Source organism: Liolophura sinensis, chromosome 8 (assembly GCF_032854445.1).
Source record: "Liolophura sinensis isolate JHLJ2023 chromosome 8, CUHK_Ljap_v2, whole genome shotgun sequence".
Classification (NCBI taxonomy): domain Eukaryota; kingdom Metazoa; phylum Mollusca; class Polyplacophora; order Chitonida; family Chitonidae; genus Liolophura; species Liolophura sinensis.
In genome coordinates, this window is record NC_088302.1 from 15,865,287 (window position 1) to 15,892,989 (window position 27,703).

Genomic DNA, 27,703 nt, shown 5'->3' on the forward strand with positions numbered 1-27,703 from the left:
ACAACTGGAACAACCATACAGTTTCCTGAACCACCGAAGGCCATGCATGTGTCGAATATTGCCTTTGCTGATAACTGATATTTTCCTCGTTTACTTTCCAGCCACACGTGTGAAGTCTTCAACCTTTTATACAGATTAGTTATTAGTTATTTGTTATTTTATTTGATTGGTGTTTTATGCCGTAATCAATTTAAGAACATTTCACTTATACGACGGCGGCCAACATTATGGTGGGAGGAAACCGGTAGAGACCGGGGGAAACCCACGACCATCCGCAGATTGCTGGTAGACCGCCGCACTTCTTACTGAACAACTCGAAGAACTCACTAGTTATGGGCTAAGCGAACCATGAGGTGATTATGTGACGTCGGATTAATGACGGTGGTAAATGCATGGGCGGTGGTACATAACGGTGGTAAATTAGTGCGTGGTGTTAGAGCGCAAGGTGTGATACAGTTCTCATCATCTCGTACATTGCAGCACTGCAGCATTAAGGATGCTGCCCGCTGGGTGTTACCAAATCTGTGGCACACTGGGCGTGTTGAGCTGAAAATCGATAAATCGGCCAACACATTGAGCAAGTTACGATTTACATTTACTTGTTATGTGCACGATCTATCCTCTCGTCGGCTCATATGGCGATATGAATGCATCGCTTGAGTATCGTATTAAACACCAACGTGTACATCTGTGATAATTAAAATGTCTGCCGTCAGGCATTATGTTCTCATTAGCACGGCTAATATTACACATATTGTCACTGAAAACACCGATGATGTAAAGGGGTTGAATGTGTCCGGAAGATGAAAAGTCCTTTGCTTAGCCCTAACACATTTTACATTCGCGTTACAGCGAGACTCTAACAAATTTCAGGACTATACATTTTTATACATCCAAATTCTGACACCGTTTCTTAAACTCTTTCAGTCCAATTCTCCTATCATTTTGCAAAATAACACATGGGCTTCGCTTGTCCCGATTATTGCATATTTTTATGATAATGATTTGGATATTTCGAACACCGCATACCCTTCATCTAAATCGTGAAATTCCGAATGCGTATATACAGCCTGATGAAACCCCGGGACGACCTCTACAAGGAAAACATTTATTTGTACTTATTCTTAAACATGGAGTCCAGCCTGCATCTAGGGAGGTATTTACCTGGATATTGTCTAAAAGTTAATACTTTTAGAAGAATAGCTGATAGGACAATATGCTATATAGGCCAGTACTTTTCAAAAATGTAAAACTCGAAATATTTGACGTTCCTCGGTTTATCGATCAGATATAAACAGTGCTGTAGATAGTTCCTTGATCTTAGCATAATCGTGAACTGGACATAAAAGCAAAATTTATGTGTTCTTCAAATGAAAGGCAATGCATAACATAAATAAAGAATTCTTTTCTTCCAAACAAAAGGTCACAAAAGCAGTTATGTTTTTAGGACGGGATTTTCTGATCATATTTTCCAAGAGCTTTTTACGTTATTCTTAGCTACTGAAAATCTATTCAATCCTATTAGAACAGTTCTAATGTAATTCTCTGTGAGGAGCACACAGAGAAGGCGGGTTCCCCTTATATAAATCGAAATCTCTTGCAGACAGACTGGTTTCAAACTATCATTGTAGACAGCATTCAGCAATCCATACCAAATGCATATGTGATAATATTCATAATGCATTGTATTTATAAAAATACTAAATGTTGCCAATGAGGACGTGGGTTTGTGAATTATCCTGACTTGAACAGCCATATATCCAAGGCTTCTGCGTGTACATACCTCGCCTTGTAGCATTTGTTAGATCCTGTGTGTTGCGTGACGATTTCAATCAACGTCACAAGTTATTACTGCAAACACTTGTGTGTCTGGGTTATTCCATCAAACGCCTTTACTACAAGTTTCTTAAGTTTTGCAATGAGTAAATTATCTTGTAAAGATGGACAGAGAGTCAAGAATCTCTGGCGCTCTGCTTCATGATTGTGTCTAATTCCGCGTATATATGTATATTCATCGTGTTGAATTAGATCGCCACGTTGGATACGTGAACAGTTGCAGCAGTCGCAACTGAGATAAATATTTTGTTATCGACAACTGATATTCTGGCGTACACCATTTGAATACTGATTTCACTCAGTGGTCTACAACATACCTTAAACATACAAAATTGTTGACAGCTTCTCTTTGTATGATTCCATTCTATTTTCATACTTTATATACTTCTTTGGTGGTTTGTTATATATCGTTTTTTTTTTTGTTTTGTTTTTTTTTTGCGAGGGGGTGGGGGTGGGGGTGGGGGTGGAATTGGCCCTGTGATTGTTAACCTGGAACATCCTTATCGGTTGACGGCTGTTATAAGAATGTTTGTTTCGACGCATAGATTCAAGCTTATGCAGACAGCGGCTTTAGAACGCCTCTTGGTGCTCAGCGTTCGAGCGAGCGACAAACCGCCCAGTTTAATTAACTACAGCACAGATCGTAAAATTAGGGATTTATACTAACTGTTCATGTAAATGCCTAAATACTAGCGAATTACACTCCCCAGCCCGCCCTTCCCCCAACCAGCAGCATTGCGTAAGAATGCAGAAAAAGAAGTAAAAAAAATAGTCCATTAGCAGAATTCTGATTTATACAGGAATACAATATGAAAAATTATTCGAGACAGTCTAAACTTAAATTGTAACAATGGAAATTGCTCATTGTTCATTTACTCTGTAGCCTTACGTCGCTCTGGAAGACGAGTTCTATCGTGTCATTAGATCAGCTGCTCAAGTTTGGCTTAAACGATCTGTTCGTGTCATTCTATCGCAAAGCTGGTAGCGCCGTAACCCATGGAGTCAGGTTATCTATATTCTGTACCTGCAGCCCGGGACATATCTGTGTACCGTCCATGTGTCGATGTATGTTCATCGATGACGTCGTTTCCGAATGCTTCCCGCCGTTAACGAACAATATACATAAAATAGAGGGGTTATTATGAAATATAAAATATGCCTCAAAACTGATTTTTCCTCTGTCATACGTCTGGCCTGCTTTTTTCTGGCATGTTCCTTAAAACCATGCTCTTCGTGTTACAGGGCCTTTTCATGTACCCTTTTCATGTACTCATCAATATACTGGTAGTTTTACACTGCTGCTCTTTCCCAAGGCTGGTTAGAATATACAGTTATAATTTGCCAAAGACGAAATCTCATATGTTGTCCTCATAGTCAGCCAAAACAGCAACTGTCAAATTGACTTGAACTGGATTTATTGGAATCAGTTATAGACATAACGAAAAAAAAAGCCGTCTTTAGCTGTTCTCATTTTAAATTCAAGACAGACATATAGGTCTTGATCCAGGGTCGATCTCACGACCTACTTTTTCTTGTAACAGTCATGTTAATAGTGTTACTTTAGCAGCCCCCCGAGTATAACAGAATGAAATTAACACCCTTAACGCGGATGGTATACCCGAGATAAATTGAAGGGCTTTCGTCAAAAACGTTCAGATGTTCTTTTATATGATTAGCGAAGTAAAAAGCATTGCGTGCAACGTCTGTCAAATGTTATCAACACAATCGACTCGTACATTGCTTTTTGTCCGCGCGGTTTAAAAAAATTGTCTCAATGGCGCAAAAATAGTAACTTTCCTAATTTAGGGAATAATTGACATTTCCAGTAAAAGCATCTCAGGTGAGTTCTTTTCGTCAAGGTTTCGTTTACAATCCGTCTATTTCCCATCTGGGTTGCTCCCATTAATCAGAATGGATAGGAAATGTACTGAACAGCGCCCTCTGGGAGAGTAAAGGCGTAAAACGCCCTCTATCTGAATCTTCCATATTAAAAATGCACTCGTCTTAAAAACATTAACCGAGGGATGATAAAAACTGATCAGTAGACTGAAGCTTAAAAAAGTTAATAAGTAACTTGTACTGACAGGAAGATTCGTTTACCTCTAATGTAATAAATACTGCGCGGTGCGGTTGAATTAAATCAACCAAGGGCTTACTTGTTCTTTTCTCCGACTGCATCTAGCACAGATGCTTGCGCTAACCTCACGAAAAAAGAATTGCGGTGTTTAAATTCTTCACACATCTGTCAAATTCATAATAAGTGTTCTCTAGTGGCTTCTCAAATATGTTCGTACGTCACATGGCCATCCAATATACTTGGCCTTACCCTTATGCTGAGCGCCCAGTATATCATAGACAGAAGTGAAATTTTCTTGAGGACAACGTTGTACCTCAATCAGATAGAGAAAAAACCCCTGTGAATCATTAACTAAAGAAATCGATTAGACGGCCATCCCATGACTGTTAACTTTGAAGGGAAAGAAGCAGAAACAAAAGTGGATTAGTCGATTGCTAAAAAAGCAACGCACACGTTTATTATTATATGGTAAGACGCAATCAGCTGAGAGCATAATCACCAAACCGATATCAACAGAAAAGACAAAGACATGCATGTTTAAGCCAAAAATAACCCTTAGTATCAATCGTTTAACAGATTTTCATACCAGAGTAACGACTTCAAAAGATTGTTCATATCATGATCACATATATACCGCCATACATTTATATGACGATAATCCCTGCTTATGTAGACATGTAGACCAATAGGACAAGAATTCTCCCGTCTACGACTATTTTCGCTTTATCCATGGCATGGTTGTACCATGGTTAGTTTAGTATTAAGCAGCCAACAGTTTTTCAAAGCAAGCAGATTCGTTTGACTGGCAGGAGTAAATTGTTTTATGAAAGTGGCTTCTTGCTTTCTAGAATGTAAACAACACTGACGCATTCAGTCTTTGATATTCACAATCACTACAAGAAAAGTGGAAGATTTTAGAATTTTTGACAGAAAGCGTGACATGGGTTGCTAAATATTGATTCTGATTCGATGCTTATCAAGATAGTACGATGTAATATACGCTGAATCAGCGCGAACAAAGTTTGTACTAAGGAATAAGAAATGTCATTCTATGCCTAACATTATAAATCAAACACATGGCTTCAGTGTGGATGGATGGAAAACATACATAATTTCTTTTCTGAAAGTATAAAAGTCGCATTTATCACGGCTGTCGTCTTCAGTCTTCATGTATACACTTTAACTTTAACTGCTTCTTCCGCACTACACGAATTATGAAGCGAGACTTAAGAACCTCAAGGTACCTTGCGCCGAGGATAATTCTGTATTGATTTTCACCACTGTCATTCCGATTCTTTTTTGCCGGTGTTGCTAGTCCCAGTTGTACAATATTCATTATAAACAAAAAACGAGATCTTTCAGGGGACTCTAAACTTTCAGCAGATTAGGCTAATCAGATTTACTTCATTATAGGTGAGTAACAAAATGGCGGATCATTGTTCCGGAGTCTGTGGAGCGAATGGCACGCTCACTTTCCACCAGGGCCGAATCTCATGGAAGCCGCTCGGCCGCCATAGACGTTCCCTTTCAACGCCAATAGTCGCGTTATCAAGTCGTTCAGGCTATTTCCTCTCTTGTGGAAATTTCCTGCAAACATAAAAATCACAATATTAAAAGCAAAGGAATAGCCAGACTATACTTATTCTATATACGTATAAGGAGTATTGTTTTCGATGTTAATTGAATGGAACATTTCCTCACCTTGGTAAAAGTTGGAGCAAACTTTCACACATTTGCTGAAAGACATGTCCTATATTTAGAAAGTCAATTGTCAGATAAATTACCTTTCTTTTGATGTATGCTTTGAAACTTTTGGCCCTTGGCTTTTTTAAACGCTGCTCTAAACAAGAAAATCTTCTTAAAAATCTATATTTTTCTAAATATTTGTTACTGGAAAATGTAAAATACTTCTTGCAGATATTTCTCATTTCTATTGCAGGTAAAAATCCTGGCTTTCTAAAGCAATTGACCTGGTTGAGATATTTTGAACGATATATGCAAGACATGGTTCTGAACTTCATCCTTAAGAATTATCAGACACCGACAGATACATTTACAAGATGGGGCTACCCCAAGTTAAATTCCTCCCACTCAAAGTTCCTCCGTGTATCAAAACACTAAGCATTTGTGTGAGGTTAAGAGGTGTTAGGAATTATGTGGTGCGAAAATGACTGATTTTGACAAAAGTTGGCTTGTGTGATTGTAATCAGTAAACTATTACTGCATTGTTCCTTGCTGCAATGTTTAGCACTTCTGAGATATTTTGGTGTCCATGTTACAAGAATATAATTGTAAACCTGCTGTACATCTACCTTAAAGCACCTTGGTTATAGGACAAATGCTAAAATCCTAGCACGAATAATTAAACATTCCTAGGCCGTGGGTCAATATTGCTGTTAGCCAATGCACTACTTATACGACTTAGTTATATATATATATATATATATATATATATATATATATATATATATATATATATATATATATATATATATATATATATATATATATATATATATATTGTACGGAGGGAAACAATTTACCAGATATTTGGTAAGCTTCCAGAAATTAAAAAAAAAAAATTAAAAATGGTCAAACCAGCGGGAGGTAAACTGGCTGGAGAACGCGGCCTCACTGGTCAAGGGCACGCCATTTGGAGCGAAGACCACTTTTTTTTACAAAGATCACACGAGGCGTGAATTCAGTTCTGTTCTCAAACAGAGAATTTACAGGATTCAATTGTTTTTGGGGGCGTTGGTGGAAATAGGTGGGCGACGGTGCTTGGTGATAATAAGTGGGCGACGGAACGTGGTAATAATAAGTGGGTGACGTAGCCTGGTGGAAATAGGTGGGCGACGGTGCGTGGTGGTGATAGGCGGTCGATGGTGCGTGGTGGTAATAAGTGAGGGACAGTGAAGTTCGCAGAAGTTTCCACCAGTGTCACATATTTCACGCGTGGTCGGATTCGCCAACTAAATGTTGGTTTATTTCTTGCAAATTCGGTTTTCTCCATCCTTTTCTGCCATCGCATAAATGAAAAGTCCTTGAGTACAACGATAAACAACAAAGTTAATCTGTTAATTTTAACAGAAAGTTTGTTGTCTGAGTGCTGCTGGAATGTATTCTGTTATTATAACGCAATATTGTGTCATATTCAATGTAATATCCTAATAGAATAGTTACTTGAACAGAATGGTTATGTTGAATAAATTTTATTTATTTATTTATTTGATTGGTGTTTTACGCCGTACTCAAAAATATTTCACTTATACGACGGCGGCCAGCATTATGGTGGGTGGAAACCGGGCAGAGCCAGGGGGAAATGATGAATAAATAGAGTATTTGTGTTATATTTAACAGAGTAATCTGCTTCAATAACACAAAACATTCTAGCATCACTCATACAACAGAATTTCTGTTAAATTTAACAGATTATTATTTTGAGAGTGTCAATCCCTTATAGCAAGCAAGGCTCTGTACAAGCTGTGAAAGCGATGGAATCAACAAAGCCTTAAGTCTTAGCCCTAAGCATAATGGTTGATAATTGACTTACTTGAACCTTGTCCACTCTTTTGGCTGTGATAAAAAGGACGGAACAGCCGGAATGAATTCATGGAGAACCGTTTGGCCATAGGCGTATCTTCCATCCTACTGTCGTCTCCATATGCAGAATTTCCTCTTCCCAAGGCCAAATCTGAGACAGAGAATGAAAAAAGAAAACATGCAAGAAATCTCGATGAATTTTATTAAGCAATGAGTACGTATTTTTTCATATCGGCTTTATTCTCACAGCGGGATGTATTAGATATAGCGTTTTCTAAATAGAAGCTCGGGTGAGATGGCCAAACCATTCCCTTTTGTATTTGATTTAATTTGTTTCACGCAATACTCATGAATATTTTACTTATTAAAGGCTGCCAGCTGTATGGCAGGAGGAGACCGGACAGAACCCGGGGAAACCCACGACCATTCGCATGTTGCACCAAGACTTTCCCACATACGTAGTCATGTAATGTAGTCATGGACGAATTTTTAAGTGAAATAGGCTAGGTATGTACGTTTAATGCCTCTCGATTATCCATTCCTAACTTGTTTCTTTTTGTACTGACAAATAACATATATGTACAAATTCCTGAATAAATGCTTAGTGTTGGCGTCAAATATGGTTAAAAATATAGCTCAGCCAGGGCTCACTACGCCGTTTATCACATAACGGTACATTCGATCAAGAACCACGCAAGTCTGGGTAAATATAACAGGCTATAGCCGGAGTATCGTACTCGGTAAAAGACAGATTAAAGTCGTACTGTTCTAGCCGGGAGGCTCGAACAAATCGTGGTGTTTGTATTGAGTGTTATTGGGAAACACAGCGTGAGCGATTTGAACTTGACAGCAGCTTTCCGGGTTTTTTGGGGGGTTTTTTGGGGGTTTTATTTTTAAGTTTTATTATTTGAACGCTATACTCAAAGTTTCGGTCGATAAACATCGGAATCCGCACCTTTCATGAACCACATAGTCGTGACATTGATTCATCAGAGATATAATAATGGTATCATATCCTTGGGTCATTCGCAGAGGTGATCTAATCACAACTTCCGGTTAAATCCGGAAGCTGTTACGCCCCCCAGGTATTGGTGATTTTCACCCACATGTAGGGTTTATACACAGGGAATAATAACAACTATTATCGGATAACGGGTGTGTTTTATAGCTGACGAACACAACATCCCTGTCATAATGTAGAAGTGAAATTGAATTGCTTAATGGAAATATCCGCCGATAACATATATGTTCCAATATACAGACATACATCATTACATCGAGTACTGGTTATAAAAGCTCGAAACATTATAGTGTCAGTTCCCGCTCGGTACTTTGAGGCCGTTGTAAGCACAGGCTTTATGGTAATCTAATACTGAGTAACTATGCATATAATGGCAAGATATAACGTAAGAAAGTAGACGACGACATTCAATCCGAAAGTACAATCCAAAATAGTTCCTTCTAATACAGACCGAAGTAGAACGATAGACGGTAAATCGATAAACGAAGGGGTTGATAGCTGATTGCATTTGTATTCATTTCACGAAGGCAGTAGCCAAAGTCCTCTTTTAAAAATACAATGCTTGTAACTTGAAATTGTTATAATGTAGTTAAAATAAGAGGACATATTGTTTATGTGCTCATTTAGTCATCTGGGTAGCTTATGGTCTATTAATTCAATTTAATTCAAATTGAGAAAAATTCCATTAAGCCAGTTTGGTTTGGCAAGTAAACGTATTAAATTTTATTTAAACGATTATTTTGGGATGCCTTCAGGATGTAAAGTTGGGAATGCACAAGGAGCGATATACCAAAAAAAAAATGAGTACAACTCAATTTATGAATATTTGAAGTTTTTGAAGTGCAAACTGCGTTACAATATACTGAAGTTTTCACATTTTTTTTTTAGGAATTAGCCCCATGATATTGGGGAAATCTAGTTCCCCGTGATATTGGGGAAATATATATATATATACACCACAATAGCAGTTTACATATATGTGACGGATGCAGATATAAAATCATGCCCACGTTGAAACTAGAAGTAAAACAAAACTGTTTTACATAACAAATAAAGCGGAAACAGAAAATAAGTCGCCTTGGATAGATACATATGTATATTAACTATAGAAGTGACATATATATTATGACCTGGTCTTTCTTAACAACCTTAGCCTTGAATGTCATACAAATTCTTGTTTAGACACTCCTAGAACTGGACACCCTCAAATAAGGGAAAAATATTTGAGTATGTTGTTCAACAATACTCAAATAAATGCCGGTAAATAAATGAAATTATTGTTTAGATGTGGCTAGGCAAACACAGATGAAGAAATTAAAATCTAATCTGCTGAAAGGTCCCCAAACAAAAAATCTGAAGGGAGCCCAGATGTCGTATCAAGGCATATCCTTGAGTACGACGTAAAACACCAATCAGATGAATAAATAAATCATATTAAGGCGACAAGATTTGAGTACACTCGGTATTGGACAGTCTTATCTATAGAGTATGATTAATGCTAAACTTAAAAAAAGGATGATTCCGTACAAACGCACACGACAAACGAAAGAACGGTTATCAAATATCAGGTCTTGGAAAATGATAAGAGCAGTCATTGTGTATATTGGCTATTGCCAAAGGGCTTGCCAACTATCTCATCTTATAAGGAAGAGTTGAAATCAAGGTAGTTTGATTGTTCCAAATTATATGACATCGAGTGAGACAGACTCAATTAGTACGTCATTGTGTGGAAGCTAAAGCGGGGGTTATGCTGTTACAGATTTAGTTTCAGCTTTCACCACTTCAGGCATTTGTTGTGTGTTTTGCTTTGTTTTTTTGTTTTTTTTTTTGGCTCACAGTTTAGCATTTTCCTCCCCTGCGGATGGCGTCGTTTTAAAAGACAGGCTGTGGAATTTTTTGGTGTGGGTGTTAGGTGAAAATTGGGCGACTGGCGACAGGTCAAACTGGCAACATCGGATTGGACGGTTGAGGGATCGGAAGTCCAGATATCAGGTAATGTTTCACAGGTCGTTCAACCCACACAGTATCTCGCTGCAGAGGTCATTCCTTCAGCAGAGGTCATCCCTTCAGCAGAGGTCATTCCTTCAATACGGACTGTGGCATCTGTGGTGCTTAACTCAAGCTCAGTTCAAATACATGTACAAGTGACACGTTTCGACGAGTGAAATACCAGAGAGAAGCGGCGGTTGTAAACAATCAGAATATCCTAGATGCAAGTGTGGAACTCAGACTCGAGACCACATGATCACACAACATGTGTTTAAAACAGATATGGGCAGAGAGTTTTCACTGGATAGTCCAGATGAGACTCGCACTCAGGAACATTTCACCTATACGGCAGAGGCCTGCATTATGGTGGAAGGAAACCGGGTGAGTCAGAAGAGGGGCTCATTAAAAACGTTCTGCATTCTTTTTTTTTTCTTTGGGGGGGGGGGGGGGGGGTCCAAAACACTCTAGAACAAATTTCACTTCGCCGCATGCGAAATAGGTACATCCGCCAACGGTAGCAGAAGGAATTTTGACGAGGCATGCATCAAGCCCTATATCTGACCTGTGAAACTCTGTAGTTGTCACTTCGTTTCTTTTTTTTTTATTTCCGTTTTTTTTTTTTTGTTGTTGAAAGATCCAATTCGCGACTCAGATACAGGAGCCTGGGTTGTCGAATGGCCTGTAGGGCTGCACATGTGGTACGTATTATTGCGATCATGGGGTGGCAGTTTATGACCTTCTCAGGTTTAAATAATGAGCAATATATTCGAGCTTCAGGTGCGCTTATGCAATGACGGCGTCAGCAGACAGTATAGTGCAGGTGTGTGGACAGACATTTGGACATACGTCTAACATCGATCCTTTTCATTAACCTGTCGCTAATTTTTCCACCAGCAATTTTGCATGCGCGTGCAAACCGTTTGACAGCAAACTGGACAAAGATGAAGCGATGTATTTTTGTCTGACGTCTTTGTACTCGATTACAACAACAGAAAGTATTGTACAGATGTGGAGTACTATTTCCATATGCAAATACTCAACGATCGTTCTCGCTCATAACATGTTGATAAGACTGGAAGGACCAAGAGCGTTTGCGTAAGTAGGCTAACGTCTGTTACCTAATGGAAAACTGGCCAAACAAAGCCAAACAACTAAACTAGACGATGCTGCGTGGCTTCATTTTTGCGTGGGAGGTTTGACTGAGTTTCCTCAATGGAAGAATTCACTCGTTATATCCAAATCAATAAGATTATTTGAGGCAAATATGTAAAAATCGCTCAAATATCCGTGTAGATCGATAGTGAGTAAAGCAACAACGGTGACGTGCTTCCGAATGGAACAGCCTCAAGTGTTTGTTTCCATCCCCACAGTGCCAGTGTTATCAATTATTAACTTAATCGTAGATCTAGGATAAAACAAAGGGCACGCAGGCGAAACGTTTAGTGAAAAGACCCTTAGAAAGAACTCAACGTTGGCAAATAATGTACAAAGCTTTAATCGCAAGTCATTTAAGACGGACTCGAGGAAAGTTTTAACTGCATCCATTTATATAACTAGTTCTGTGGTCAGACAGAAGGTGAGACTTAAAGGAGAAGAAAATTTAGATATCAAACAAATACCTTTGAAAAGAGTATGTATTTTCTCGCAGGTGCATGCCATATAAAAAATTCTAATATGTATCTCAGGTTGATAAATTATAAATAAAGTCAGCGTCAAAATCCGCTTTGGGGCGACTCCATTTTGCCTAAGAACTAGTTCTGAAGTCTTCTGTGTTAGGGGGAGAATTGCTGTCGGAAACCGCCGATGTGCAGTTAGTACATTTCCGGTAGAACTCTTTTTCCCAGAAGGTATCGAACAGTACAGTTCGTTTTACGCGTGACGATCAGGAAACCGGAATGTTGGACGTAGGTTCCGAGTTTACACGAGCAAGCAGGCAGTTTTAACGACTCTCACTGGCTCTCATTAGTGGGACTAAAGTGCCATTTACTTTATATTAGGTAAAGTCTGGTATTAAGATTTAAGCCTGTTTTAACACTCATCGCACTTTTGAACAACTGTCCCCCTGATTCCAGATCCATAGTGGTCTTATTCAAGTTTCAGCAGCAGAATCTGTGCTATACTCATAAAGTGTAATCCGTAAGAACAATTGCACTGATTTCGTTCAATGACATTTGAAGTCGAGGAGGACAATATAAGGAGGTGTTTACGGAGAGCATTAAGGCCCTATGGGCAACAAAGTAAATATATTCCAATGGAATAAGTTTTCATTTACATAGCCTTGTTGCTCGTGGTGAATAAATTAAACATTAAGTTATCTATATGTAAGCTCGTTTTGTTGACCACTTTCTACTTTGGCTTAGTATGAGTATGCAATTTGGTGATCTCTAGCGAATTTCTCACAGATCGTCTTCCCCCCAATGTCTATGAGAACAAAGGAGAAACGGAAATTCAAAGAGTTCCTGTCTTGTGGTGATAAACTTAGTTGTAGCCAAAACTAATTCCCAAGATTCCTCTATTCAAAACTGACCCTTGTGAGTTATCGTTGAAGACAATTTTGATGATAGACAAATCTATATCTAGTCATTACATCCACAGAGAAACCAGTTCGGCAATGTGAGACACAATTTGTCCCCTTGTGTTCATACTGTAACACCTACGTATAAAGCATATATAGATTTTTCACACGGAATGAGGGGATTTCTAGATTGGCGTTGTCACCAACATAATCCACCATGCATGCAGTAAGACCTTTCCGCACCACAAACGCCAGGGTTTGAATACCGGTGCAATAATACTCTAATAAGACAAGGAATCTGACTCTAGCTGGGAAAGAAAGTTAAAGTCATACTCCTCGCAGCGCATGTGCCACTCTCTATATAAGTTCGCTTTATATCACTACCATCACCAGACAAGTTTGACCTTTGGTGCCTGTGCCAGGCACATAGGCTTGTTTAAGCTTAGCCTCACCACTGATATCCTCGCGTGGATTTATAATTATAGCCTTCACCAATAAAATTCTCTCAGGTGTCGGCTAAAATAATGTTCATACTTTAGATAAAGAGAATACATGTGTACCAAATATTCATTGATGTATATAATAAACACCTCGAATAAATGTGTTTTCTGGCATCACTTCATGTTCAATCACTGCCACCCCAGTGACCATGGCGTTGTTCCAGATTTCTGTACAAAATTTGCCAGTGGTGGCAGTCGAGTAAAAGCGAACGCAGAGAGCGGTGCAAGCGCTGCAAGGTGAATAGGCTAAAGTGCTGACTCATTGCGGATGTCAGACTCCAGGCCAGTGTGTTGCGTGTTCAAATTCAGATGTCGCAGATTAGGCTGCGGCTATATCCATAAACCTAACCGTCGTTACATATATTTTTAAAAAAATCTTGAGCTCGGCGTTAGATATTAGAGAAATGAATAAATTAAATATTCTAACACGCGAAGAGAATCTTTTATAGCACACAGCAACAAAATCACAAAGCTGCACACAATGCAATGAATGTGTTCACCAGATAATGGTTCATGCGAGAATCCTAGAGCACACAACACACAATGATTGAAAGCAAACCTGGACATGGATAAAACCTAAAATTTTGCCCCCAGCCTTTGTTTCCTCTTTGTAAATGTCGTGGGACATTCAGGTATGGTCAGTTTTGAGTGTTCAAACATATGCATAATCAAAAGATGTCAAAGGAGTCTTTGATCCTTAGACATGAATTGAGAAATTCGATTACACGCATCTTTTCTGAAAGCAACGAAATATTTCGCTTAAAGCCACGTATTACATGAATCAAACAGTTCATCGCACGGATGCAATGTTTATCTTCTCCTAAGTGGTAAGTGTCAGCTTAGGTGAAGGCATGCATAAGCAAAGAATAGTAATACACTGTGTCTGTCGGGAAACGGATCAAGTCTGGAGAAAGTTTAAATTACATTTCAGTTCTCTAGTAACTTCAGACTAAATAATGTACTCTGAGGGAATATCATAATTAAGTGCTTGTATTGACAAAAGCCCTGGGTTATAGGCAACAGAGAAGGGAAGTGGGATCAATAGGGCCCATCTAGAAATAGGATCACGGCCCCTATTAGTAGAAACTGTAACAACAGTATTCGCCAGACAGTCCTGTCATAGTCTCAATACCTTTGTTTTGAAGAACAGCGAGATAAAATGTTTTCAATAACCCCCAATCGGTTTTAGGTGTCAAATATTTATTACATCATTAGGGCGCCTTTTGCCTCTTTATCCCAACGCGACGGACTGTTCAAACGCGTTGCCTTATCTGACTTCAACAGACACCTTAGATAGACTCAACATAATACCGTATGTGGAAGAGCAATATTAAGGGTGTAGTGTCACGCAATCAGTAGCGTATAATAAAGAAGGGTGGGGTGTGGGTGGGTTGGCATTGAAGGGAGCGTTTTAGATTATATGTACGTGTATATAGTGTAATACAGGAGCCTGGCCTGATTATCAAATATCAAATATCTCGTATCATTGTTTCTGAGTGAATAAAGGAGAAAGAAAGAATGAGTCAAGACAAACATTGTCAAAGGTCAAATATACTTGGGCGGAATTTTAGTAGAAATTTATTTCGTTTTTAGTTTCTATTTCTTTTAATAGTTTATTGATGGTTTCTCTTGTGACGAATATTCAAGAACATTTTATTTATAAACCTAGCGAAGGCCCAAATAAACCGTCGTATATCACCAAGTATATTAATCTAGGGTAGTTTCTGGCTTAAAGGTACAACTGTCCATGTACGAGATGGATTCGAGCCCTCGACCTCATTTTATAGTTAAGGACTAGTTGCCCTCAGTAATACAGACTGTGCCATACAGTTCACCTTTACCGGCATACAGGGGGCAGTTGTTCTAAAGCGCATTATAGTTAGGCCAGGCTTACATGTTAATACCAGTTGCACCCTAATACAAAATAAATGGCACTTTTGGACGAAAGTTAATACCAAGTTTAAGTGGTAATTCACTTTTGAACAACTGGACGTAGGGACTGTTTCACCCTAAAACGTTAACCTGTGATTTAAGTAACAAATTTAAGTAAATAGGGAAATCCACCTTTCATTTTATCCTGCTGCATTGCAAACCCATGGGGCAATCTAACTTTAAAGGTCAAGTGCATCCTACAAGGACATAGAGCCTTTATACTACATTCGTTGCATGAGAGGAGCTATTGTGATATTTTACATGCTTTTTTCTATAGTTCGCTTAAAGACCCACACTATGTATGCTCAATAATTTCAAATCTGAAGCGCACAATTCCGTATAGATTTCATCGGTAAGATCAGAACTCTAAAGACGGCTTATCTATTATAATGATGGACACTCTAGCCATTTTCCTATTATTATGGATTTTACTTTGATATTGCAGGCTAAGACAAAATTTTTTTCATTAATTTTTGGCCTACAAATCAAAAGATTTCCACATGTAATGGTCAAATGGCCCTGAATGTTCTTACCACCAAAACGTCAGTAAAACATCACCAAGATGGCCAACAAACCAGCAGATTTAACCAAAGGACGAACTAAACTAAATTTAGATTGGCACGTCTGTACCCATCGCGAAAATATGATAACAACATGTCGTAGCATGTTTTAGAATTCAGGCTTTTTTGCTTAACTATAGTTATGATTTATTTATTTATTTGCTTGGTGTTTTACGCCGTACTCAAGAATATTTCACTTATACGACGGCGGCCAGCATTATGGTGGGAGGAAGCCGGGCAGAGCCCGGGGGAAACCCACGACCATCCGCAGGTTGCTGACACACCTTCCCACTTACGGCCGGAGAGGAAGCCAGCATGAGCTGGACTTGAACTCACAGCGACCGCATTGGTGAGAGGCTTCTGGGTCATTACGCTGCGCTAGCGTGCTAACCGACTGAGCCACGGAGGCCCCCACTATAGTTATGTATGTTTGACTCGTTTCAAGAAACACTCCATATAGGACAGGCAAAAAACTATCAAATTAAGCAATTTATTGAACAAGGCTCTGAAATCTTGTTAACTCATATTGGTGTTTATTGCTTGAAACTCTATAACATAATTCACTTTACCAATGCTGCATGAAGGTTACGGTGTCAGGCAGATGTCAGGAATATCGCATTTTTAAAAACACTAAAACACATGTATAAATAGGCGTGTCAAAAAAGCATTGCGCATAGCAAACACGGAAGAATAAAAAAAAAGTCAAAGATTTTTTTTTTATTGTTGTTTTTCGCCGTACTCAAGAATATTTCACGTATACGACGGCGGCCAGCATTATGGTGGGTGAAAACCGGGCACAGCCTGGGGGAAACCCACTACCATCCGCAGGTTGCTGGAAGACCTTCCCACGTACGGCCGGAGAGGAGGCCAGCATAAGCTGGTCTTGAACTCACAGCGACCGCATTGGTGAGAGGCTTCTGGGTCATTACGCTGCGCTAGCCCGCTAACCGACTGAGCCACGGAAGCCCCAAAAGTCAAAGACTGCTTTAGGGAAAGAAATAATTTCAGTCACAGTGTCAACTACCAGAAATTTAAAAACATTCAGCTCCATGTTTAGATTTTGCTTCCTGCTGAGAAAAAAAAATGATTTCCCCAATAAATGTCATTTTGTAGATCTGTTATAGCGTGCTTTCTTTTTTCTGTTACACCAATTCCCCGCTATTATATATATATGTCCGTGCACACGTACCTTTGCATTTCTGTACCGCTTGGGGGAGGTTTAGACAACAAGATAATAATTGATGTTTCATTAAATTACTGTTTCCTTCCAGCGATCAAACTTTTGCTCACGAATGCTGTCCATCGTTTCCGAGATTGTGGTCATTATTTTCCCTTCCACCTACGCTGCGCTGCATGTAACGCGATGGTCAGTCCGCATAGTAGTTGATTAAAAGATTGGAAAGTGACCTAGCGTGATACATTAACATACAATCGAATACTAGGGGGGAATAATAGCCTAAAAGGAATTCTTGATCACGAAACTCATCGAGAGTTTTCCGGCTTTAAGCCAACTCATATAACAATGATAATGACGCTGATGGTACAGTCACGGAGTTGTTACGTAGGGGGGCAATGTCAACGAACAGTGACTGAGGCGATGGCATGCTAGGTTAATTTTATACATGTACTGGTCATGATGGTGTTTCTCTTTTAGGTATTTGTACGCTAATTACTTTTTTTAATACCATACAATGTATATTGTGCGCATAGAAACTTATCAGTGAACCAAAACAACTTTTGGTTGTCGCCTATGTGGTGATGGTCGTCTGCCTGAAATAAATTATTATAACTTAATAAATTTCTATCTCATTCAATTATATACATTCTAATTTCCATAAAAATGTTTTCTTTATAATACATAAATCTAAAATTCAGCAAGGTCTTAAAACACAATGACTTGGTAAGAGTCAAGTAAAAGTTCTAGGTGAAATATCATATAGTTAATAGATATATATGAGAAAATAATTCAACCAAACACTATATTATAATCCAATTCTGGGCACTCAGCATAATAACCTACATCTGAGAGCACTAGATATTATGTATGCATGTATGCTTGGAGTTTTACGTCGTACTTAACAACCGGGCGAGTCGGTGTTGCTAAAGTGCTGCCGTCACTGAAATATCATGCCAGTGACACCAATTACATTTATACTAACACCTGGCCAATCAGTCATGTTTCCTTGCTGGAACCTCTCAGTGCTGAGCTCCAGGCGTGGCAGCAACAAGTACCATTTTTTAAAGTCTTTGGTACGACTCGACCCAGTGGGCGCTCACTGATACAGTCGCCTAAAGCATCGTTCTCATTCCAGTCGACAGGCCATTGATCAGTGAGGTGTTCTAACCCACTTCCTGTTACAAGATGCGGCTGTACGTCAGGCGGTTTGTCAAGTATCTAGTGGTGAGCGGGAGTTTCCGAATGGGCTAAGTCGGTTTCCCCCAACCATAATCATGTATTAATAACATTTATAGCTGCAAGAGATCAATTGGCAAAAAATCATTGCCTGTTGCTGTCTCGGACAATTGCAGTACAAAATGCCAGAAGCCAAAAATGTTTTGATTTATTTATTTGATTGGTGTTTTACGCCGTACTCAAGAGTATTTCACTCATACGACGGCGGCCGGCATTATGGTGGGTGGAAACCGGGCAGAGCCCGGGGGAAACCCACGGCCATCCGCAAGTTGCTAGGAAAACCTTCCCACTAATGGCCGGAGAGGAAGCCAGCATGAGCTGGACTTGAACTCACAGCGACCGCATTGGTGAGAGACTCCTGGGTCAGTACTCTGCGCTACGCTAGCGCGCTAACCAACTGAGCCACGGAGGCCCCTCCAAAAATGTTTTGTGCTTCGATTTATGTGGAAATATTTTATATGGGAAAATTACAATTGTGCTAAATATTTCCCTTTCCTATGAGACACTGAAATCAGAATTCAGATTCATTAAACAACTACTATAAATCTTTCCTAACAAAATTTTGACGATTCTTGGTGTTAAACTTTAAATTGCCGCGAGAATTGTTATATCGGTATTTTCCGCTTGTCATGATTCACAATTAAAGCGCTCAAATGTGCAGAGGAGGGGTGGGGACTACAGAATAACATAATTAAGAGGTACAGTATAGAGAGAGAAACCAGAGTAGAGACGACACTGTGACAGCTGGCAAATGGTCTAACTCAACCGGTGAAATACTGCCTTTTGTCAATTTACCTCAGTCAGGGTTTATTCTAACTGTTCACGTAAATGCATTAATACTAGTAAACTACACATCCCCTAGCGCACTGGCTTAGGCAGAATTAGGTACAAATAAAATGCATTGATATTAATGGCAAATTATTAGACGTCACTGGTCTAGATTTACTCAAAATGCTGTGTTGTCGTCACATTTAACATACAATAACATTTAGGCGCTCAGTACACTATCCCCGGATAATGAATAGTGAACACACATTGGGAGTTTATTTAAAGGAGTTAATGAGCTCTCATTAAAAGACAGGTGCTCGCTCTGTTTCATGCAGTGAACATCATGGCCTGCAACAATTGCCGTTAATATAACAGTTCACATATAACTGTGGGTGGTAGTAAAGAGAAATTCATTTGTTGTTGCTATAGATAACCACCAACGGCGGTTTATTGAAATATTTGTTTGTGTTATGTGCTGAATTTGTTTGTGCTGAAGACAATAATTACTTGCTCCTTCATGTAGATAGTGTTTTCATCTTTGACGACATTAATACAATTTCATTCCATTTTCGGTATGTATTGCTAAAAACATGGCTGAACAACAGGCAAGCCATTAGATTTTTCCATTCAGATTTTTTTTATCCGAATATCCAGATAGACAGTAACTCCAGGAATTGTTGTGGATTTATTTATAGATTCCATTAGAAGGTTGTGCGTTTTGGCAAAACTGATAAATTCATATATAGATGAAAACCCAAATCCGGGATAAAAAACATACACGCAAATTATGAACTAACTTGAATGTCAAGGTCTGGAATAAAAACAAATACATACTATATACTTGGTAAAAAGAAGCTGACAAACAAGCACTCAAACCCTTCCTGAGGATATATGAAGACATTTAATTGGAGAGGACGGTGAAAATCCATAAATATGAATACTCATGAAACTGTAATTACCACCATCTTATTTTGGTAACATCCAAGGCAATTTTCATATACGTGATGTTTTTGTTCTGCTTCTCTAAAACAGAATTCACAATAACTTACCACTCCTTTATATTGCCTCATGAAGAATGTTCGAGAATAAACAGCATTACTGCTGGTGTTAAAGTAGTTTTGATAGACAGCTATATCTCTATAGATATTGGTATTTCATGTTATATTGCTTGAATTATGCCATAGCGTTTTTTTTTCAGCCTGTATATAAGAATGCCAAAAATACGCATTTCACAGTCGCTTTTCAGATCACAGAATAAGTTTAAAAACGCCATGGTTACCGTATCACAATTATGCATTGAAATCCGTACATGCGCTACGTTAATTTGGCCTGTACCACGAGCAATGTATGGTCTACATAGTCTCATATGAATACCTTGTATGAAATCATCATGTAGATAATATAGTATTTCACAATGCCAAAAACCCCTATTTGTTCGGCTCATTTAGCAGAAAGAAGCTTAGCAATTCTTCTGGATTCAAAATGCACAGGGAGTATATTGTGTGAAAGCATTAAACGAGATGTCCTGATAATGTGGTTCAATGGCATCCCTAATATACTCATGAACACACTGCCAGAGAAGTCTAATGTAATAATGACTTCTCCTAATGTAAAATGCATGTGAATGGACAGTGATAACACATAGCAAACATGCCCAGACAGCGACAGCCAGCGTCACAAAAACTGTTGTCTAAAGCGGTATACTCAACAGTGTTTCACATACACAGTGCATGACGGTCATTTTTGAGTAAGCCGTTTTTAAGGAACGTTAGACTGCGTAAACGGGCACGCGGGCATCCCAGGTTGCTTATCGGTACCATGGCCCCATATGCAAACAGTCACAAGCGGTAGAATTGCCAATTTCCTATCTAGGACCGCTGATGAACCTGCAACTCGTGTGTCCTTGAATAACCTACACCTTCAAAGCTCGACAACGACCCTGAAGACCTTAAATTTATTTATTTATTTATTTATTTATTTATTTATTTATTTATTTGATTGGTGTTTCACGCCGTACTCAAGTATATTTCACTTATACGACGGCGGCCAACATTATGGTGGAAGGAAACCGGGCAGAGCTCGGGCGAAACCCACGACCATCCGCAGGTTGCTGGGAGACCTTCCCACGAACGGCCGGAGAGAAAGCCAGCATGATCATCAGCAACTCACAGCGGCCGCATTAGTGAGAGGCTACTGGGTCATTACGCTGCGCTAGTAAAGACGTTAAAATCGGATACTATAACTGGGTGCATGGTATCTTTGGCATAACGTTCCAGTGAGGCAGACTTACAAATACGTTGGCACTAGAACGGGCTCTTCTTCAGTGAAGCGCAGATGTGTATGATAAAAAACACCTTTGAAAGCGGTGTTCAAAACCAAGCAAAAAAATAAGGAGATGTTTGAAGGATTGTAAAATTAAAGAATGGCTTTGCTTTGTCGCTAGGAATAATTCGGGCATGTGCATATTTTTAGCCTGTAGTCCACTAGTCCGTAGTTTTTTTTAGCGATATGTTTTGTGGATAGATTGGTAACTTACATGCCTCATACACTGAAGTAGAACAACAGTGAGTTCAAATTGGGACATGTCCAAAAATGTCCTAGGTTTGTCCTGAATCGAATCGTGCATAAGACGATGATAGGACGAATAGGCAGAATATACTGTTCGACTCGGTGTCAGTATAATGCGACTAGTTGGGGCGTCGTATCTGGTGTCTTCATGATGACCCTCAAGTGAGGCGGCACCGTAAATACGTCTCCTACAAGGATAAATCATTGTAATATGATCGAAATAATCCATATTGACAGCGAAGTCAAGCCTCAATCTCACAATCAAACTAATCAGTTCAGTTTGTAACTGAAGCCACATAGGTACAATAGTTCATATAACACCTGGTCTTGGATGATCTATAATCGGTATCAGATTATCGACACTCCTTGTCCAGGACGGTTATAGATATCTCCACTTCCTATCACGGGCAGAGCTGAAATCCATTAGAGTTACGCAATGCTGTTTGATTCATATAGCCAACACCTTTTATATAATCACCACCTTTCATGTAGTCAACCCTTTTGAACATCATGTCATAGCATAACAAGAAATTATCTTCCTCGTACGTTAAAAATGTGTGCACTGACAGATGTGTTCATTAAGATGGACACAGAACACAGAAAAACAAACAGAAAATTCGATGCATTTCGGACTATTGGACTACACTTTTGTTTTGATATGAAAATATACGTTTTATCTTCATACAATGACATTTCACATGAGGAAATAGTTCTTTTAAATATTTGTTTGCATGGTAGAGAAGATATTAAAGGTTACTGCTGAAGGTAAAACCCATCCATGTTCTATATTAAGGCCTACATGCTTTCAGTAGTCTTGGAAGAAACTTGATCGAAAATAACTTTACGGTTTGATGGTCGCCTGTGTTCCACTGGAAAGAACTTTAAAGCTTTAATGCTTCTTGTGTGATCCACCCACAAGACCTTGTGTAAAGATGTTGGCTGGCACCTTTCTTCTTTACGTTGTAAAGTCAAGGCGGGCGCAGAAAGGGTGTGAACCCGGCTGCGATGGACAAATCACAGTTTTCTTACACCGGATTATCGTCAAATGGGGAGTAAAGTTCATCTTTCTCGAATAACAAGGAGTGCTTACAAATCCCACTAAGTCTCCGAAAACGGTCGTTAATCAATTTCTTGACAACGGTGTTAGTAGCTTTGTCCCATCCGGTGACCTTGGTAAGATCCAGTCCGTCAAGTTTAATGAACAGCAGCTTATACTCGCTTCCCGCCGATGAGAGAAACTTGTGAGAAAGCTTTTAACTTAATTCCCAAACCGCTTTCCGTTTCTTCTTCTATTTAATCCGATCGAGGAACAGTTAGATTCTGTTAAACTTGTGTACTAAAAGGAAGTCGGAAAATCAATCAGTGGTACTTTGTTGCATGGTTGATACTTAAGGAAATGTAAGTTAAGCGATTATGGACCCATTGTACATACCATCATTGGCGGTCATGCTTGTAGGCGCTATATTAACCTGTCACTTAAGAAAGCCTTCATGAAAATTATAATCCAGGGCTCACTCGATGGTGACGTCAGATGGAGTCAGTTTTATCAGAGCTGTACCTTAGATCATAGTATTTCAGCCATGAGCTTTTCCATTCACGGATGTGACCTTTCAAAATGCTACATACATGTATCTCAGATTCTGGTCACGGTAAACGCAATGCATGTCAACTATCAGACGCTGTTGGTTCCAACTCACACATTGACTTTTCCGGTCATCTTAGACATAAAACGAAAAGAATGAATGTTTAGAGTTAAACGTCGCCATGAAAATGAAAAAAGACATCCGACAGTTTGATATATTTAAAAACTGGTTCTATCGCCTACAAGAATAGTCCATCTAGGCTGATCAGTTTGACTGCTGGCTAAATGGCGATCATATTTATGGGTAGAGGAAGCAAGAGTGACCCGGGTGAACCACCGACCTTTGGCAAGTGACTGAACAACTTTTCCATAACTAACGTATAGCCATGCATGTGAAGATGACCCCAACTTTGAAACGAAAAGAATGTTTTACTCATGTCGAAATAGCGTGTCTTCAACTCAACCAACCAGCGACAAGAATGGATTTATTTAATTTTGAATTTTAAGCGATACCAAACAAAAAGACTTGTTTATTGTAAATGACGGAGAAAAACGAGAATTGCATTCACCCTTAGTCCTTCCGGAAAGCCGTTAAAGCACAAAATATATTACGTCGCGATAGATTGGATCTATTACATTTAATCTGAATTCATTTTCCGTAGACACACAGCTTTGCAGTATTTTACACAATGGAACCGAATGTTTTCAGTGCGAATGTACACTATGCGCTTTCTGTCTTGGTGTGTCAACAGTATATAAGTAAGATTTTCAATGCTTGGGAAGTACGACAGCAAATGATAATTTCCAGTGGCTGTTGGTAGATAATAACATTCATTTTGTAATGTTGAACATTAAACAAACGTAAAATTTATAAGGTAGGAATGATGCGGGGGAGGCGAACCTACAGTAAATGGTCAACCACTGAAAATATATACACTATTCATAGAAATCTATGCGTCGAAAGAGACATTCGTCTACGAACCGTCAAAAATAAAAGGACGTTTCAGGTCAATAATCGCAAGGTTAATTCCCAAAACGACGTTTAACATAAAACACCAAAGAGCTAAGACTGTATATAAAGCATGGAATTAGGCCAGAATGATGGGCAGAGAAGCGGACAACAGTTTTCAGTGATATTTGAAAGATCCAAGGTATGTTCTAGGCGAATGAAGGAAACCAGTATTTAAATCGTGAATTATGCTAGTATTTAAGTTGTCGATAAGAAGATCTGTATTTCAGTTGCCCTTTCATTGCAGCTGTTCACACATTCAACGTGGCGATCTCATTCAACGCGATGAGTATAAAGCCCCTAGCCCCGGGTTAATCGGAATTGGACAGAGTCATGAAGCGAGGTTATAGAATGGCCCCTAGGTGCTTATTATTTTCTGTTCCCAAGAAACAAACTGATAAAGCAATATAAGTTTTACATGACAGACCAGAAGTGCGATAGGCCTCTTTTTGTAACATCGTTAGGTTTACGGTCCGGCATATACGAATAGCTCTGTCCAAAGGGTCGCGAAGCTGCTTACATGTAATTTCAATCAGATTTACTCTCACAGTGTGCTATTATTCTTTCGCTTCGATTTGAAATTAAACACAATGTTTAAATTTTAACATGAAAATCTAAGACAACTCTAAGATACTAAAATAAATATTCGTAAGGTAACTCAGAATTTTAGCGTAGCTCACTGACTTAATATAGGCTCATGGGTAAGATACAATTAGTAATTTCGAAAAATTACCACCTTACACAATTCAGAACACACCAAACTGCTAAGGCTGACTTAACGTTCAGTACGTGTGATGCTTATTTCTGCCAAATCCTATACACTACGACAGAACAACCATAGCAGTAAATTATGTATGTCTTTTTCTTGAGATACTAAACATAAAGCTGATACACCCCTACCCCAACCCTCTCTAATTCTGCTCTAGAGGGTAACTATATGGGTCAATACAGGGATTCAAAAAAGTTTTGATTTCCGGAAAAAGCAACTTTCAGCTACCTCACACCTTGAAAGGCTTCATAGGGCTTTGACAACTTGCCTGGAGTATCCCTAAAATCAAATATTCTGTGACAAGAATGCGAATTAGTACAGCAAACATTTCACATATCGCCCTGAGATCGACAACAATGCTGACAGTCCATGACCTGGCAAATTGGAAGAAGCGCAACATATAGTTACGAATGAGAGTATATCTGATGCATGATTAAAGTGAAGAAGAATCCATCCCTGACTCATTCGACTGAGACCGTTATTTCATCAATGGAGTCACGTGGTCAAATTCGAATCTCGAATATGGCTCTCGGTAGGCCTACGTGATTCTGTATACAAAAACCGAAATACAGCAAATGTTTCGAAAATCTGATACATATGCTAACATTTAATATTTTTGCTTTAAAATCCTCCCTATCAAAATTAAACAAGAAAAACGATGGTCAGTGATGCAAAAATGTAACGTTTTTACTACACCACTGACGTCAGGGACACAGAACTGCATATATCTAGTGATATACATCAAACACAAAACATTTTACCCATGAATGCCTGTTCAATTACATTCCGTTCATTCTAATCGTATTGTTGTAATGTTTGACTTATTTATTTTACGCCGTACTCGAGAATATTTCACTCATACGGCGGCTAGCATTATGGTGGGTGGAAACCCATGATCATCCGAAGGTTGCTGAAAGACCTCCCCCACGTACTATCGGAGGGAAAGTCTGCATGAGCTGGACTCTCAGCGATCGTACAGGTAAGAGGCTCCTTGGTCAATATAGGTTATGCGCTACCACGCTTACCTCTTGGCCACCGTGACACCCTAGTATTGTAGTGTGGTTTATGGTTTATAGTTTGTTTTATGCATTATTCAAGTACTTCACCAACAGGTATTTTAGCAATTTTCAGTCATATGACGACGAAGAATCATTAGGAGTGTGTATATAGGCCTATACTGTGTCTTCTTGTGGCAGGGCGAGTCCACCTCGCCAAAGTCCCCCGCCAGTGAAGTATCATGCCGAAGACACCAGACATGACACACGATACACTGGCACTGGGCCAACCAATCCTGTTTCCTCCTCTAACCTCTTAGTTTTGAAAGCCCAAGCGAGGCAGCAACAAGTCCCAGTTTTAAAAGTCTTTGGTATGACTCCAACTGGGTTTGATACGGACTTCGGGGTGGAGGCTCTAACCATTAAGCTACCGAAGAGATCAGACGAAATGAACAAGATACCTTCTATGAAATAAAGTATGAACTCTCTACGTCAAAAAGCAACAAAAACAAACGAATGGTTTCATGGAGTACAAACGATACAAAAGACTGGAAGAAAAACAAGCATTCTTGTCTCCATGTTTGTGAATGAATAGTCAAAAAAAAAAAAAACACACACGCACACGCACAGACACACACACACAACACAGATAGATGACTGACCTTGGATGACATCTTGTGGGTATCCGTTGTATATATCGTTAGATAGGAAAGAACTATCGTCCCAAGGTCTAGCCGCTGTCCGCATCACAACAACGACAAGTATCACTGTAAGCCCGGGATGAAACAACATGATGTTCACTACAACTCCCAGCAATGCACGTCCTACAGCGGCTGACGATAAATACCTTCGATCCTGTCTTGACATGCAAGCAACTGGCAGCAGGCGCAGCGCCTTTATAGGCTGGCAATGCACGGGGGCGGCCACTTGTCTGGTGATACATGACCCCTCCTACCGGAAGATACCACGGACACGGTGCCAGAGATGGTCACAACTGGTGCACTCTCAGTAACTGAATGCGAAAGTCTACACAGCATGGAGAGTAAAACCAATACAGCGACGATGGTGTAATAGATGGCTATAGTTATACCTGACGTGGTGAAATCCGGCCTACACGTACTTCATTTATAAAGTTTGAATTTCCTTATTTTCAGCGTTCCATAGATCGGCACTCCACCTACGCAATTTCCAGAATATTGGAAAGATCACCTAAACTTCATTGTCGGACATGTAATTTAAACGTGTATTTCGAAAGCTATGTGGTACAGTTTTACCGATTTTTAGTGCCATGCATACTGGCCTGTTCCATCATTTGGCTGAGAATTACATTTCATCAGAAACCTCTAAAGGTTTACAAAAAATAAAATGGTGATGATCATTTCTTCTTAGCTTAGCATGCACACAGTTACAAGCACACAAGCGAATGAATAAGAAAAAATTTTCAATAATGTCATTAAAATGCCGGTCTTATGAAATTTTTAGATTCGTGTAGTTCAGAAGATAAAAGAGGGTAAAGTATTTTATTTCACAGTTTTCATTTAAAACCATCAATAATGAATCACGGGATCGGTGTTGTACACAAAACAATAAACGGTACAAGTAGTAATGAATCGGAAGGGGGTGGGG

General features: G+C 39.2%; 1 protein-coding gene across 1 annotated transcript; it reads right to left on the bottom strand.

Annotated features, from left to right (window-relative positions):
• Window positions 1-4,367: 4,367 nt before the first annotated feature.
• Window positions 4,368-26,918, bottom strand: LOC135473984 (uncharacterized). Its single transcript, XM_064753957.1, has 3 exons — window positions 26,740-26,918; window positions 7,467-7,607; window positions 4,368-5,500 (listed from the first exon to the last, which is right to left on the bottom strand). Exons 1-3 carry the CDS (start codon window positions 26,867-26,869, stop codon window positions 5,382-5,384), a joined length of 390 nt encoding a protein of 129 aa, XP_064610027.1. The 5' UTR covers window positions 26,870-26,918; the 3' UTR covers window positions 4,368-5,381.
• Window positions 26,919-27,703: the final 785 nt, after the last annotated feature.